The 13,803-nt window shown below is 36.4% G+C and overlaps 1 protein-coding gene and 1 non-coding gene across 2 annotated transcripts; one reads left to right on the forward strand and one right to left on the reverse strand.

Moving 5' to 3' along the window:
• Positions 1–4,709: 4,709 nt before the first annotated feature.
• Positions 4,710–4,816, reverse strand: LOC126763833 (U6 spliceosomal RNA). Its single transcript, XR_007667690.1, has one exon. It is a non-coding gene; the product is annotated as a U6 spliceosomal RNA (small nuclear RNA).
• Positions 4,817–10,739: 5,923 nt separating this feature from the next.
• LOC126762787 (pupal cuticle protein Edg-78E-like) lies at positions 10,740–11,384 on the forward strand. Its single transcript, XM_050479833.1, has 2 exons — positions 10,740–10,751; positions 10,969–11,384. The coding sequence occupies exons 1-2, from the start codon at positions 10,740–10,742 to the stop codon at positions 11,323–11,325; spliced, it is 369 nt and encodes a 122-aa protein (XP_050335790.1). The 3' UTR covers positions 11,326–11,384.
• The last annotated feature ends 2,419 nt before the right edge of the window (positions 11,385–13,803 follow it).

Below are 13,803 nucleotides of genomic sequence, written 5' to 3' on the forward strand. Positions count from 1 at the left end.
TCAATTTCAAAGAATTCTTATAATTTTGCATAATGTACTATATATACATTTAGAAATAAGGCTTTTATTTGACATTATTCAGATATTTTGCATAAACATCGTACGTGAACTTGAACGCCTATAATTTATGCAGCGACTAAGAATGAACCACAAAGAACATATATAGGAATTGCAAAAATCTTTAAAAGGTCAATGCAAATCTTCAAATTATATATATATATATATATATATACTAAAGAACTGAATAAATGAAAAACTCAAATCTGAATATGCGTCACACCTCTTAGCTGTGTTTTTCTTTCAGATTTTTGGACATCTTCACGCATACGCCCATTCATAATTAGTAAACATAATTTAACGAACTAAAAATAAAATAAAGCCAAGAGTATAAAACTAAAATAAGCTACTTTTCGCGTGCTCTTTAATCGAATCTTTCATCAAAACACGCACTCGAAACACTAACCTTGCACAAATCATCTATTACGGTCACCCATATAACCGCTTACCTGCAGCCGTAAATTAACAAAATTAAAAATGAATAAAAAATGCGAATTAAAATCTGCCGCCACACGCGTGACCACTGGTCATTATTCCCAAATTACGTCGAAACGAATGCAAAAAATAAAAACAAATGGCGTAAAATACAAATAAACTCAAATAAAAAGCTGCTAAACGAAAGACTTAAGATACAAACTCATTGTAGCTTTGTTGATTGCAGATTTATCGAATGGCATATACAAATATGCAGATTGATTTGTAATGCTATCAGCCAACTGTGCACACAATTTTATTGTAATATAAAAATTTGGAAAAAGTAATTTTCTCGCAGTGGGTGACCCTCAGCAGGCGAAACTTTTACACAAATCTGTAGACATTACCTTGCTGATTGTTTTAATAGACGTTTCTTGACAAAAGTAATTAAATCAAACAACTGATACACTCACTCATACAAACAAAATTAGTTTGGCAAAGGTATATATAAAGGCATTGTTATCAAATTCACTTTGAAGAAACTGAATTACTGAGTAAAAGTGAATGGCTGCGAGAGTAGAAAATGCCAAACCCTCGAAGCGAGTGTTTACCAATCTTCAATTACTATTTGATTGCACCGACAATCGATTAACAAACACACACCCACACACACTCTTAGTGATAATACAAATAAATCACACTTTGGCTTTGAGTGACCTTGCGAACAATTAAAAAGCGCTACAGTCAATAAATTTAGTTTGGTTAAGTGTTATGTCCGAAACGAATTTCAAATCGTACTCATTAATCTTTGCCAAAGCAAATATGCATGAGACGCGTTATAATTTACGATGCAGTTGTGGGCTCAGCCTACGCTCCACCTGCTTCAGAAGTTGACAAGTAGTAATTGTTTATTGTTTGCTTTTGTCTCTTCTTCGCAGTTTTAATACACTAAATTATGGTTTTATAATTGAGTGCATGAATATGGAAATAATAGAGTTATCTTATACATCTCGTACTTTTAGTGTGTAATTTCTTATCTTTCGTACGAATGTGATGAAAATTGGTTCATTATCATATACAGAAAATTCTTAAGTTGACAACTTATATCCCCAAAATCTGCCTATTTAAATTTTCATTATACCCTGAACAGGGTATATTAAGTTTATCACGATGTTTGTAACACCCAGAAAGAAGCGTCGGAGACCCTATAAAGTATATATATAAATGATCAGTATGTTGAGCTGAGTCGATTTAACCATGTCCGTCTGTCTGTCTGTCCGTCTGTCTGTCTGTCCGTCTGTCTGTCTGTTGTGGTTCGTCCGTCCGTCTGTATATATACGAACTAGTCCCTCAGTTTTTAAGATATCCTTTCGAAATTTTGTAAACGTCATTTTCTCTTCAAGAAGCTGCTCATTTGTCGGAACGGCCGATATCGGACCACTATAACATATAGCTGCCATATAAACTGAACGATCGGAATCAAGTTCTTGTATGGAAAACTTTCACATTTGACATTGTATCTTGACCAAATTTGGTATAGATTATTTTCTAAGGCAGAAATGTAATCTCCGAAGAAATAGTTCAGATCGGTTAACTATAGCATATAGCTTCCATACAAACTGAACTCATAGTTACTAAAAGAAATGCACCAGTGAAGGGTTTTTTTTTTTTTTTTTTTTTTTTTTTTATAGTAGGGGGAAGCATCGAAAGCGGAGTGCGGAACTTTAATCCGCTAAACCTAACCTACTCCCAACTCATGGCTCTCCCACGGAACCACCGATTAAGTATTACTTCGTGGGAGGGACAGGACATTTAAGTCTCCTCTATTGTGCGGACTGACGGACGCCTAATTTGTTCAAAAAGTCTCAGTTTTGTCATTATGGATGCTGACGCTTCGCTGACAGCTTTCCAATTATCAGTCGACTGACACATGAGTGTCGTTAAATTATCGACCGTAAAACCACCACCGAGTGTGGTTTTTAGTTTTTCCCTTGTATTTGAAAATCGAGGGCAATAAAATAGTACATGCTCAGAGTCTTCTATATGCTCTGTACATGTCGGACAGTTCGGACTAATGTCATTGTGGAATCTGAAAAGGTAGCTTCTAAAGCACCCATGTCCACTAAGTATTTGAGTCAGATAAAAGTCTAGGTTCCCATGTCGTCTGTCTATCCACGAGTGGATGTCGGGTATCAGTCGGTGGGTCCAACGCCCTTTAGATGAGGAATTCCACCGCTCCTGCCACATTTTAATGCTTTTGTTCCTCTCCTCTGTCTATGCCGATACTGTTTTAGGCGCTGATAGATGATATAAACGCTCGAGTTCATCTCCCTGGATGTCAATGGGCGGCATGCTGGCTAATACTTCAGCAGCGTCGGTTGATATTGTCCGGAAAGCACTTATTACTCGAATTGCAGAAAGCCTATGCACGGCAATTATTTGTTTAGCATATGCTTTTTATATCCATTGCCTGTATCCATACTGGTGCTGCGTACAGTATTACGGAGCTCATTGCTTTCGCTAGTAAGAATCGCCGGCTGGAACGCACACAGCCTGTATTGGTCATCATTCTCGATAGAGCATTGTAAATTTTGTTTGCTTTACTGGAGGAATACTCCAGGTGTTCTTTAAATTTTAATTTAGAATCTAATATTACTCCCAGATACTTCAGCTGCGGCTGCGAGGTTATCTCGCACTCCCCTATGGTGACCTCTATTTGTTCTTCTACCTTCCTGGTGCTTATGAGCAAAACTTCAGTTTTTTGCTCCGCCAGTTCCAGACTCATAGAAGAGAACCAATGCCGTAGACCATTTAAGCACTCATTGCATTTGTTTCTTAGGACGGCTAATTGTTTGGCCACTGTTACCACCATGAGATCGTCCGCATACGCTATTAGCTTCACGTCTGTTGGTTGCTGTCTTTTTAGCACCCCGTCATACATGAGGTTCCATAATAGTGGGCCTAACACTGACCCTTGAGGTACTCCACTCGAGATAGAGTAACTCTTGGTACCTTCGTCTGTATCAAAAAGCAGCCTTCTGTTTTTAAAATAGCTCAATATAATGTTCATGAGGTATTCAGGGGCGCGTATTTCATCCAGGGCTTTGATTATGTGTGCCCATTTTGCCGAGTTGAACGCATTCTTGACATCCAGGGTAATCAGCGCGCAGTACTTTTTTGTGCCACCTTTCCATCTTTTGCCACTTACTGCACATTTCGCAGTATCAACGACTTCTCGTGGTGCGTCAATCGTGGATCTCTTTTTTATAAAGCCGTATTGTCTCTCTGATAGTCCGCCGGCTTTCTGGATTGCTAACTCCAAGCGGTTTCTTATTATATTTTCGTACACTTTACCCATTGTGTCGAGCATACACAGTGGTCGGTACGATGAGGGTTCTTCAGGTGGTTTCTTTGGTTTTGGGAGCAGAACCAATCGCTGTATTTTCCACGCCTCGGGGAACATCTCTTCCTTTATGCACGCGTTGTACATTTTAGCGAATAGTTGAGGCTTTGAGCTTCCTTCAGGGCCCTGTTGGGTATCCCATCCAACCCAGGCGCTTTGGTGTTTTTGATTTTCTTAGCTATGGCCAATAGCTCATCTTCCGTGACAAACGGGGGTGAAACTGCAGCTTCGTTTCGTCGCTTAGCGTAGGAAATCTGGTCGTGTCTCGGGAACAATGTTTCGACGACTTTTCCCATAAAAGAGGCATCTTTAGGTTGCTGCTGCTTATTTTTAAATCTCGACATACAGATTTTGTAAGCAGTTCCCCATGGGTCGATGTTTGCTTCCTCACATAGCTTCTCAAAACATGATTTTTTGCTCCGGGTAATTGCCGACTTTAGGAGCTTCTTGTGGCTTTTATATTCATCTCTAAGGCGGTTTTGGTTTGTTTTACTCCGGTTACGCTGTAGACGCCGTCTGGCTGAGTGACAAAGCTTTCTCAGCGTGGAAATTTCCTCATTCCACCAATACACAGGCCGCCGCTTATTGCGATGTGATATTCTACGCATTGTTGCATCACATGCTGCGACCAGTTCATTTCGCACTGTCGATACCAAGTGGGCGGCGTCGTCACCTGATACTTTTGATGCACTCCATACTAGCTCAAACAAGTCTGGGTCGAACTCCTGTTGCTTCCAGCTTCGCTTTCGGAAAGTGTTTCTGCTAAGAAGTTCGGGCTCTCGGGAGTACGAGATTTGTGCCATAATTGCCATATGATCGCTGTTTGTGTACATGTAAAAATGTGGAACGCTTCACGATTTTGCGTGTCATCCTTGCGCAGGGGCCATGCTAATCTTCTCTGTATCGTTCCAATTTTAGTATATGTTCTGCCGAAGCAAGAACAAGCACCAGTGAAGGGTATATTAGCTTCGGTGCAGCCGAAGTTAACGTTTTTCTTGTTTTTTATTTTTAAATGTTCATATATTTAAGAATACACACAGAAAATGTTATATCGTTCCAAGAAAATATTTTCGAAGTTACACGCAAATTTGAAACAGCGTTTCAGAGCGCTTGGACTTTAAACGCGTTTTTCTCAAAATGGTGTTTTCTAAGGCTGGAATTTTGGTCAAAATCCATTTTTTTTCGAAAAAACCGCCATTTTGTCTAAAAATTTTAGTTTGCCCATTCCTTTGATCAATTATCAAACAAAATCGGTTTGGTTTTTTTTTCAGAGAGTACAGTTCAGAGATATAGTGGTCACCGCTCCACGTTTTGAGAGGAGCTCCCGGAGATTAGCTGTAGTTCCTTTCGAAATATTGTGTAATAACAAAGACTATGAAATAAATATGATGAATTGCGACATTTAGAAATTTAATTCAAGATATCTCAATCGCCTAAGCTGCCACCCTAACATACACGCCATTAACCTACTGGACAACAGTGAAGAAACTCGCCGACTGCAAAGGCTACATCCCTTAGACTTACCATTTCGATATTAAGGCTAACTGAATTAATTAAGTTGTAAAGTAATCTATAATATATTTATATGGTACAAATCTTATACTTAAAATGCCTTTAATGTATTCAAGGAAGTATTCTGGTTCAGAAGCCCGATTTTTAGGTATTTTTTTTGACGTGATAAGAAAAAATTGGTTATCCATTTTTTACATGCTTTTTATTGATATTCTAAGAATATAAGACATAATTAATATAAGAAAAAAAATTAAATTTAAAGAAACTGCAGGTCGGGGAAGCAGAGACTGAAGAAACAATGGCTTGTCCTGGTGTGCAGGATATAAATCCTTTCCGTGACCTAAAATGTAAATTTATGCAAAATCCTTGAAGAGTAAAAGTGTAGTTATCGCACTACGAAACGTTTTTGAAAAATAATTTTTTTTTTCACAAAATGGTGGAGGTTTGAAAACAAAGTTTCGTAAAAGTTAAAAAAAAATTCTTTCGAAAGCTCTTCGCAATGCGATACTATAATGTATAATAAAGCTCTATGTAAAATTTCATGTGAATCGGTTGAGTAGAACTTGAGATATCATGCACACCCTTTCTAGAAAAGTAGTTATGAGAAAAACGAGTTTAAAGTTTGAGAACTAAAATAAAATAATTTGAATTTCGAAAAAAATTTTGAAAACCGAAAAACATTTTCTTGAAGGTTATACTATAAAAATATGCAAAAAAAATCAATTTTTTCCAAATTTCTAAACCAGATTACCCTCTTAATGGACAAATTTCCATTTTAGCATCAATGCCAATCTTTGGATATAATTTCGTTTGGTAAAATATTGTTTATTCATGTGTATGTTCCCTTCATATCTGGGCATCTAATAGCATTCCTACTTAACTCAAGTAGGCATGTTTGATCAAATAAAGATTTACAGAAATAAATCCAGGTGAATTTCCACGTTCTATATAGAAAAACATTTTAATCAACTCAAAATGAAAGCTTGTTAAAATATCGATGAGGTTTTTTATGATTCCAAATAACATACCTACAGAGTTTCATGAAGCAGTTTCATAATGGTTTTTTTTAAATGGTATTTAATGCTCTTCAAGTTTATGGGAAAACGAAAACAAAAAAAATTCATGCACAGTGCATGTGGTCGGTCTTGTATGGAATCAGCGGCCAAAAAAACTTCCACTACATATATAAAAGTGAAACTTTTGCCAAAGCTTTTTAAAATCTCCCTCTCCCGTTTCCCACTCTGCCACCCCCGATGGTAACAAATTTTAATTAATTATATTAAATTAAAAAATTTGATAAACGAAAAAAGGAATTTTTTGAATATTATTCAACTAAATCAAAAACTGATTTTAATAAAATTGATTTACTTTTGCATGATAGTTTCTTTGACTGGTGATGAAAGGATCTAAGCTCAAAAGCAATCCTGATTTGAAGCATTCCGTTAGTTCTTTCATGTATGATGGAGTCGATACATCTTAACGTCCTTATTGCTTGACTCAGCAGATTCTCAGAGAGCTCTACAATTTAAACTGGTGCATAGTGAATAACATCAGGAGCGTGAATTAAAATTTTACGGACTGACGAAGGAAGATAATACCAGAAATATTTTTAAGTTAATTCCTTTGTAGGATTTAGCGCAAATCTAGTGAATTTAGGGTTATTAAACAAATTCCTTTTGAAATTGAATTTGAACAGGACGGCAATAGCGGTTTTTCCAAATTTGTTTATGCTCTTCATCATTTTGCGATTTTATTATCAGTTATACAGCAACATATGCCGTGACAAATAAATTATTGTCCTCCAAATTATTATTTTCAAATTTCTGCTTATATTCGCTCTGACCAGAATTGTCATCAAAGCCACATATTTCTATTGATAATAGGTAATTAGAGGACTCACTCCGTTCATTAATTACATTTGTGACACAATGTGGCTCAATAATTTTTTTATCTCAACTTCAACATCAGATTGTGAGACCTTTTATTTGCTCAGGATAACCGTTTTTCCTTTAAAATGTCATCACAGCAGGGTAAAAAGTTAATATCAAGTTTTTTGCTGGCGAAGCTTCTAATAAGTAGATACTGATGCTTTATTAAATTTGCTTCGGTGATAAGTGATATTACTTCACAAATTTTCTAAACACCAAAATTTAAAAATAAAATATTATATGTACATAGGCTTGAAAGTTTACACCCATATGATGTGCCTAAATAAAAGTACGTATAAAACAAACATTTGATAAAAGTGGGAAAATTATAAAATTAAAACCAAAGCTCAAATATGTGCCTATATACTGCTGTGCCCAAAAAATAATGACACTGTATTTATTTTGAAAATTCTTTATTTATTCTTCCAAATCAATTTTATCCCCTTCAAAGTAATCCCCTCCCGATGCAATGCACTTATGCCAACGGATTTTCCAATATTCGAAACACTGGTTGTAGTCACTTTCCGGGATGGCCTTCAGTTCCGTCTTCGCTGCGGCTTGAATCTCCTCTATCGTATAATCAGATCAGATGAATACGGTGGTTGCGGAACGATATGGGTTGAGTTTTTGGCGAAATGATCACGAATTATGCGGGCAGTATGGGATGGTGCATTATCGTGGTTGGAAGGAATTCATAATGCACAACACCACGATAATCGAGAAAAACAGTCAACATGACCTTTATTTTTGAGCGACTTTGGCGCGATTTTTTTGGTCTCGGCTTTCTTTTGGCACGATATTCGTTCGATTGATCGGTTGTTTCGGGGTCGTAAGCATAGATCCAAGTCTCATCGCCAGTTATAATGCGTTTCATGACACCCTGGTAGTCGGAAACCATCGTTTCACACACTTCAACGCCACGCCTTTTTTCCACAAAAATTCAATGTTTTCGGTACCAGTCGAGATTTGACGCGCTTGAGGCCCAAAACATCCTTCAAAATGGTATTGGCTGAGCCTTTCGATATGCCAACTTTATCAGCAAGGTCTCCAATTGTTAATCGACGGTTTTTCAACACCAAATCTTTGATTTGTTGAACGTGAGCTTCGTCGGTTGAGGTTGATGGTCGCCCTGGACGCTCTTCGTCTTCGACACGTTCACGGCCGGCTTGGAACTCACTATACCACTTGTAAACAATTTTTTAGACATAGCCTCATCACCAAAGGCTTTATGCACCATCCTTAACGTATCCACAGCAGAAAATTGATTCCGTAAACAAAATTTAATGCAAATTCTTTGCTCAACAAATTTCGACATCGCAAAAAACGAAAAACTCACTTTTAGCAGCTCACAAAAGGACACGTATCTCAAACACTAATGAATATTTTGACATGAAATTTGACATAAATGTGACTAACAGTACTACCAACCTAAAAAAAAAATAATTCTCCAAATCCTTCGACGCGCGCAGTTTAAATTCAAATGTCACCTTATTTTTTGGGCACAGTAGATGTAGTATATGATGAAAAAAAACATAAAAAACAATAAAATATGCACGAATATACGTACACGTAAATACAAAAAATTATAAAAAATAACACACAAAAAATCGCATGCCTGGTAGAATAACATGAGTAACAAAGAAAGTTGCAAAAAGCTGAAATCAAAAGCATAGACTTAGAAAACATTAACTAATATAAACAAACTTGATTCATTTGAGGGCGAGACAGGGATCGAAACTTTTTGTATGCCTTAAATCGATGTATAAGGAAAAACATCACTCAAAAGGGCACTTATAAAACAATAGTTTTAAAATAATAAAACAACATACATATTATTACATAAAAGCCACTTTTTTATATAACATATACCTTTGTTTTCAATTTTTGTTGTTAGTTTTATTGGTGTTTTAAAGATACAAACAGTGGTAAATTTCAAACTTTTATTTTTTTATTTTTGGCCTATGAAATCGACCAGTGTGCGGAGGAGTGTGGCTTCAAAAAAAAAAGGGGGCGTCCTGGTTGACGTCATTTCAACCCTTGTAGAGATCTAAAGCACAAAAAACAAGAAGATTCTTCATTAGTAAGGATGTCGTTATCGGGTTGCCCATTTTCAAAAAAAAAAAAAAATAACGAAATAGCCTCGACTTGAAAAAAAATTTTTTTGACCCGATTTTTTCGACCTTTCCGAATTTTTTAAAAACACTTCAAATCAAAATTTTTCAAAATATGCAAAACAAATAGATTTTTTCCAAATCCTAGACCAGTATACCCCCTTAAAATACCCAAGAGTGATCCAAACTCAGTTTTTCGACGCAGGAATTCAAAATATTCTTCAAAACAATCAGGTAGTCTATCTTATTCATTATGCTTTCTATGAAAGTCATATTACCAACTCCATCTGCAGCCATGCATTCCTTCAGTATCACCAAACCCCCATCGTTCTGCACGGCTGATATTACGTTCTTTTCGACAAATGCTTGCTTCCTTCTCACTCAAAATTTTCGTTGATTCTTCATTCCAAGTACCTTAAATTTGCTTTCGTCGCTAAAAAACACAGTATTCCAAAAATATCAAAGTTAAATATTTTTGATGTTATTGATATTTGATTTGAAAGGTTTCTTCCGCGGAACTCGACCATAAATACCGTTCGAGTGTAATGTCTGACGAATTGCGCTGGCAATTAACTATCTTTATTGAAAGTAATTGATTCCAAAATTATCCTCATCATATAATAACATATAAAAAGCCAGCACGTGTCTTTCCAACACAACGCTACTATTGTGTGACCAGCAACAACAAAAAAAATAGCTAAACAGAAACGTTTGAAAACAAGAAAAGAGCAAAGCAAAAGCATAAAACAATACAACAAAGCCAAAAAGCAACAAAGGCACAGATTTTGATAGATGCTTTGAATTTATTCGCAGTGCCTAAAAGTGTGCAACTGATTAAACGTGTATTAAAAAAAGCTATGATGGCGATAAACGTTAGATGCACCAATACATATAAGCTTCAAAGAGCCGCAAGAAATTACAAAGGTAAAAGTTTGTATCTTAAGTCTTTTTTTGCCGCAATGTTCAAGCGTATGTATGTGAATTGCATTCGCTTTGCAAAAACGATTTGTGAGCTTATGGCAAGGAATACTGAAATTGTTACAATGGTTTTCGCACAATATTGAACAATTTTGGGATTTTTTCTTTATTATTTTATTTTTACAATTTTTTTTCGATTTGTTCACGCTCTAAAAGGCATAACAGAACTTGTTTCATAAGCATATCTAGTTACTTGGCACAGCAACCCTTGTAAATACAGACGTTTACTATAAAAAGCCCGAAATTTTTTGGTTCATCGCACAGTTTCTGGATATCAAGCAACGAGTCCTGTCGCGTCTTCTTCACCACCAATCGAGTAACCACAAAAAAGTCAATATGCTTAGACATGTAAGTATGTCAATAAACCAGGCAAGCAAAAAATATGTTAATAATATGTATATATGTATTAGTCACTCATTGTTTCATTCATTCATCAAAGCATTGAAATTGTAAATCGACTTCATTAAGTATTGCATTATACCTCAATTCCAGTTTATTGCCTTCATTATATTTTATTTCATTTTTTTTTTTTTTTATTGGCTTTTTCGTAATCTTTCACTTCCAGCTCATCTGTGTTGCGCTGTGCTTGTTGACCTTCGTCTGTGCCGACAACATTGACAAAAATGCCGAAATACGCAGCTTTCAAAGTGACGCATCCGATGCCGAGGGCAACTACCAGTTCTCCTATGAGACCAGCAATGGCATTCAACGTCAGGAGGCCGGCAGTTTGGCCGGTGTGCGCGGCTCACTGAATTACGTATCGCCCGAAGGTGAGCGCATCTCCTTGAGCTACACCGCCGACGAGGAAGGTTTTCATCCGACCGGTGATCACCTGCCGACGCCACCGCCGGTGCCAGCGTATGTCTTGCGTGCCCTCGAATATATACGCGCACATCCACCACAACTGAAGGAGGAGCAATAAATGCATACATGGAAGTCTGTGTGTGTATAAGCCAAGAATCACCGGTTTATGATAGCACTATAGGTCAAATGCCCAGCGGACATGTCCAAGTGACGCGACGTGTTAATTGCCGCTTATAAATTTTTGTATTGTTTTATGTCTTCACATTGATTTTTCATATGTTTTCTACACATATTCTTCCCTTCGGCTAATTTGCTTATGCATCATATGCTTTTTCGCGCGCGCAGTTGGCGGTATAAGCGAGCGCATAGTCATTATTTGTAATTAATAGTTTTTGTTTAATAAATGAAGTGTATAAAAATTAAAAGACAAACACCTCAGTAAGATTTGTATTTTAGCTATATTTGGGTTTGGCAAACCGGTGGGTGCTCATATGTACAAATTTGTTTGTTTTCCAAATATATTACTATTTCAATTGATCGTGACACCAAAGTCATCAGATAAATCTTTAGTTGGCTAAAGTGGAGCAACAAATGAGTATAGGTCAAAAATACACTAGTTTACAAACAAATTGCACGTTCAATAATTTGTGAAAACCTTCTACAAAGATTTTCGTTTAAATGCTGTGGAAAAACTAAATAGTAGCGTTAAAAGTTCTGAAATTTCGGTAAGAGTACTGTGCTATAAAAAGTAATGATTTTGAAAAAGAGTAACATTGTGATATTGTCATTATGAAAGAGAGACCTGCGCTTTCTCTCTTTATTTTGTCTCAATGTTTTTATTGTATTTTTTTGGGTCTATAACTACATTCGTGAGCACTTTTTTAAATTTGAACATTTATTTAAGAAAAGTATACATTTTTAATTTAAATTTCGCGCGAAATCCGCTTCATTGAGATTATTTGTTTTTTCTAGGTAGGTATATGTAACTGTGCCAAATGCCACATCAAAATAAAATATTTATTTAAGAAAAATGTGGGCAAAAAATAGTAAAACTTTTTACGAACGACGTCCAGGGCTGCCATCAACATCAACTGATGAAGAACACATCGATAAAATAAAGGAATTAATGCTTGAGAATCGACGATTAACAACCAGAGACCTTAGTATCAGAAGGATGAGTGAAAACCATTTTGAAAGTTCATTTGGGCCAAAGAAAGGTAAAAGCACGATTGCTTCCAAAACCACTAAATTTTTTCGAAAAACAGTGTCGCGTTAACGTCTATGAAACAATGTTTTCCAACTGCCAGGATGTCACTAAACGAAGATACTCTTAAAAAGAGGTCAGAATTATGGGCTCTTGGTTTTTTCACCACGACAAAGCAATGTCGCATACTGCATTGATTCTTCGTGAGTTTTTCGACAAATTTTCAACCAACATCGTGCCGCTCCAGGGAAACTGTTTTAAGTCAATTCAAGACACTAACCGTGAATCTCTACGCACATTGAGCACTATTACGAAAATTAACTTTAACAACTGTTTCGAGGATTGGAAAAACGTTAGCAAAAGTATATTGGGATCAATGGAGATTACTTTGTGGGGAACGATTAAGATATTGAAAAATGAATTAACAATTTTAAAATTATAAATAAAGTCTTACTACTTTGTGGATTCCATCCTAGATAACTGCGCTGACTTGACGGCCGAAAATGAATGAAAGTAATTTTTGATTCTCATGTGAACGAAGTAAATGGTGGACAGAAGAGCACTTGGATATAAAGAAAGTGAGGAAAAACTTACACTCATAAAAAATTTTGAAACAGTGAGCGTGGCCCCGCCCTCTAATATGTTTAATGTTTATATCTCCTAAATCGCTTAAGCTACAACAACCAAATTTGCTGAGTACCAAGCTTATAAGATCTTCTACCGACAATGAAATCGGAGGATAACCCCGCTCATTCCCCATATAACCAGTACCGTTAAAACTACTAAAAGCGCGATAAATCAATAACAAAATACGCCAGAGACATTAAATTTCACCACCGAACCGGGGTGAAATCCCTATATCTCCGGGCACGACCGATTCGACAAAATTTAGTGCGTGGTATTCTTCTTACATTCTTATGTCACAGTATAAAAATGGACCGACAACAACCACAACTATATACTTCCCATATAGCACAATTTTAAATTCCACTTGATTCGTTCAGTTTCCAGTACACAAACCAAGAAGCAATTAATACAACGGGATAAAGCTTTGCTCAAATAATGTCTTTAGTGTGTGCCATCTTATGATCGAAAATTGTTTAAGTCCAATAAAAATTGTTCAAGCCCCTAAGTGCCGAATATTTAGACCCCTTTGCCTACCTTTGACTTTCGACCCCGTTACCTGACTTTTGATCAAAAATGTCGGTCAATGTGTGATATGTGTAACTGAAATTGAGGGATAATCCTTCTCTTATAATGGTATGTTAAAAATAGTTTGAATCGGACCAATACTTCCTTTAGTCGTCATATACCTAGTATAAAGACTTTCGAACTTCCGGGTGACTTTGCACCGCATACATCGGCCAAATGAGAGTTATATCAAGAGGGCGC

This window comes from Bactrocera neohumeralis, chromosome 6 (genome assembly GCF_024586455.1).
Source record: "Bactrocera neohumeralis isolate Rockhampton chromosome 6, APGP_CSIRO_Bneo_wtdbg2-racon-allhic-juicebox.fasta_v2, whole genome shotgun sequence".
NCBI lineage: Eukaryota > Metazoa > Arthropoda > Insecta > Diptera > Tephritidae > Bactrocera > Bactrocera neohumeralis.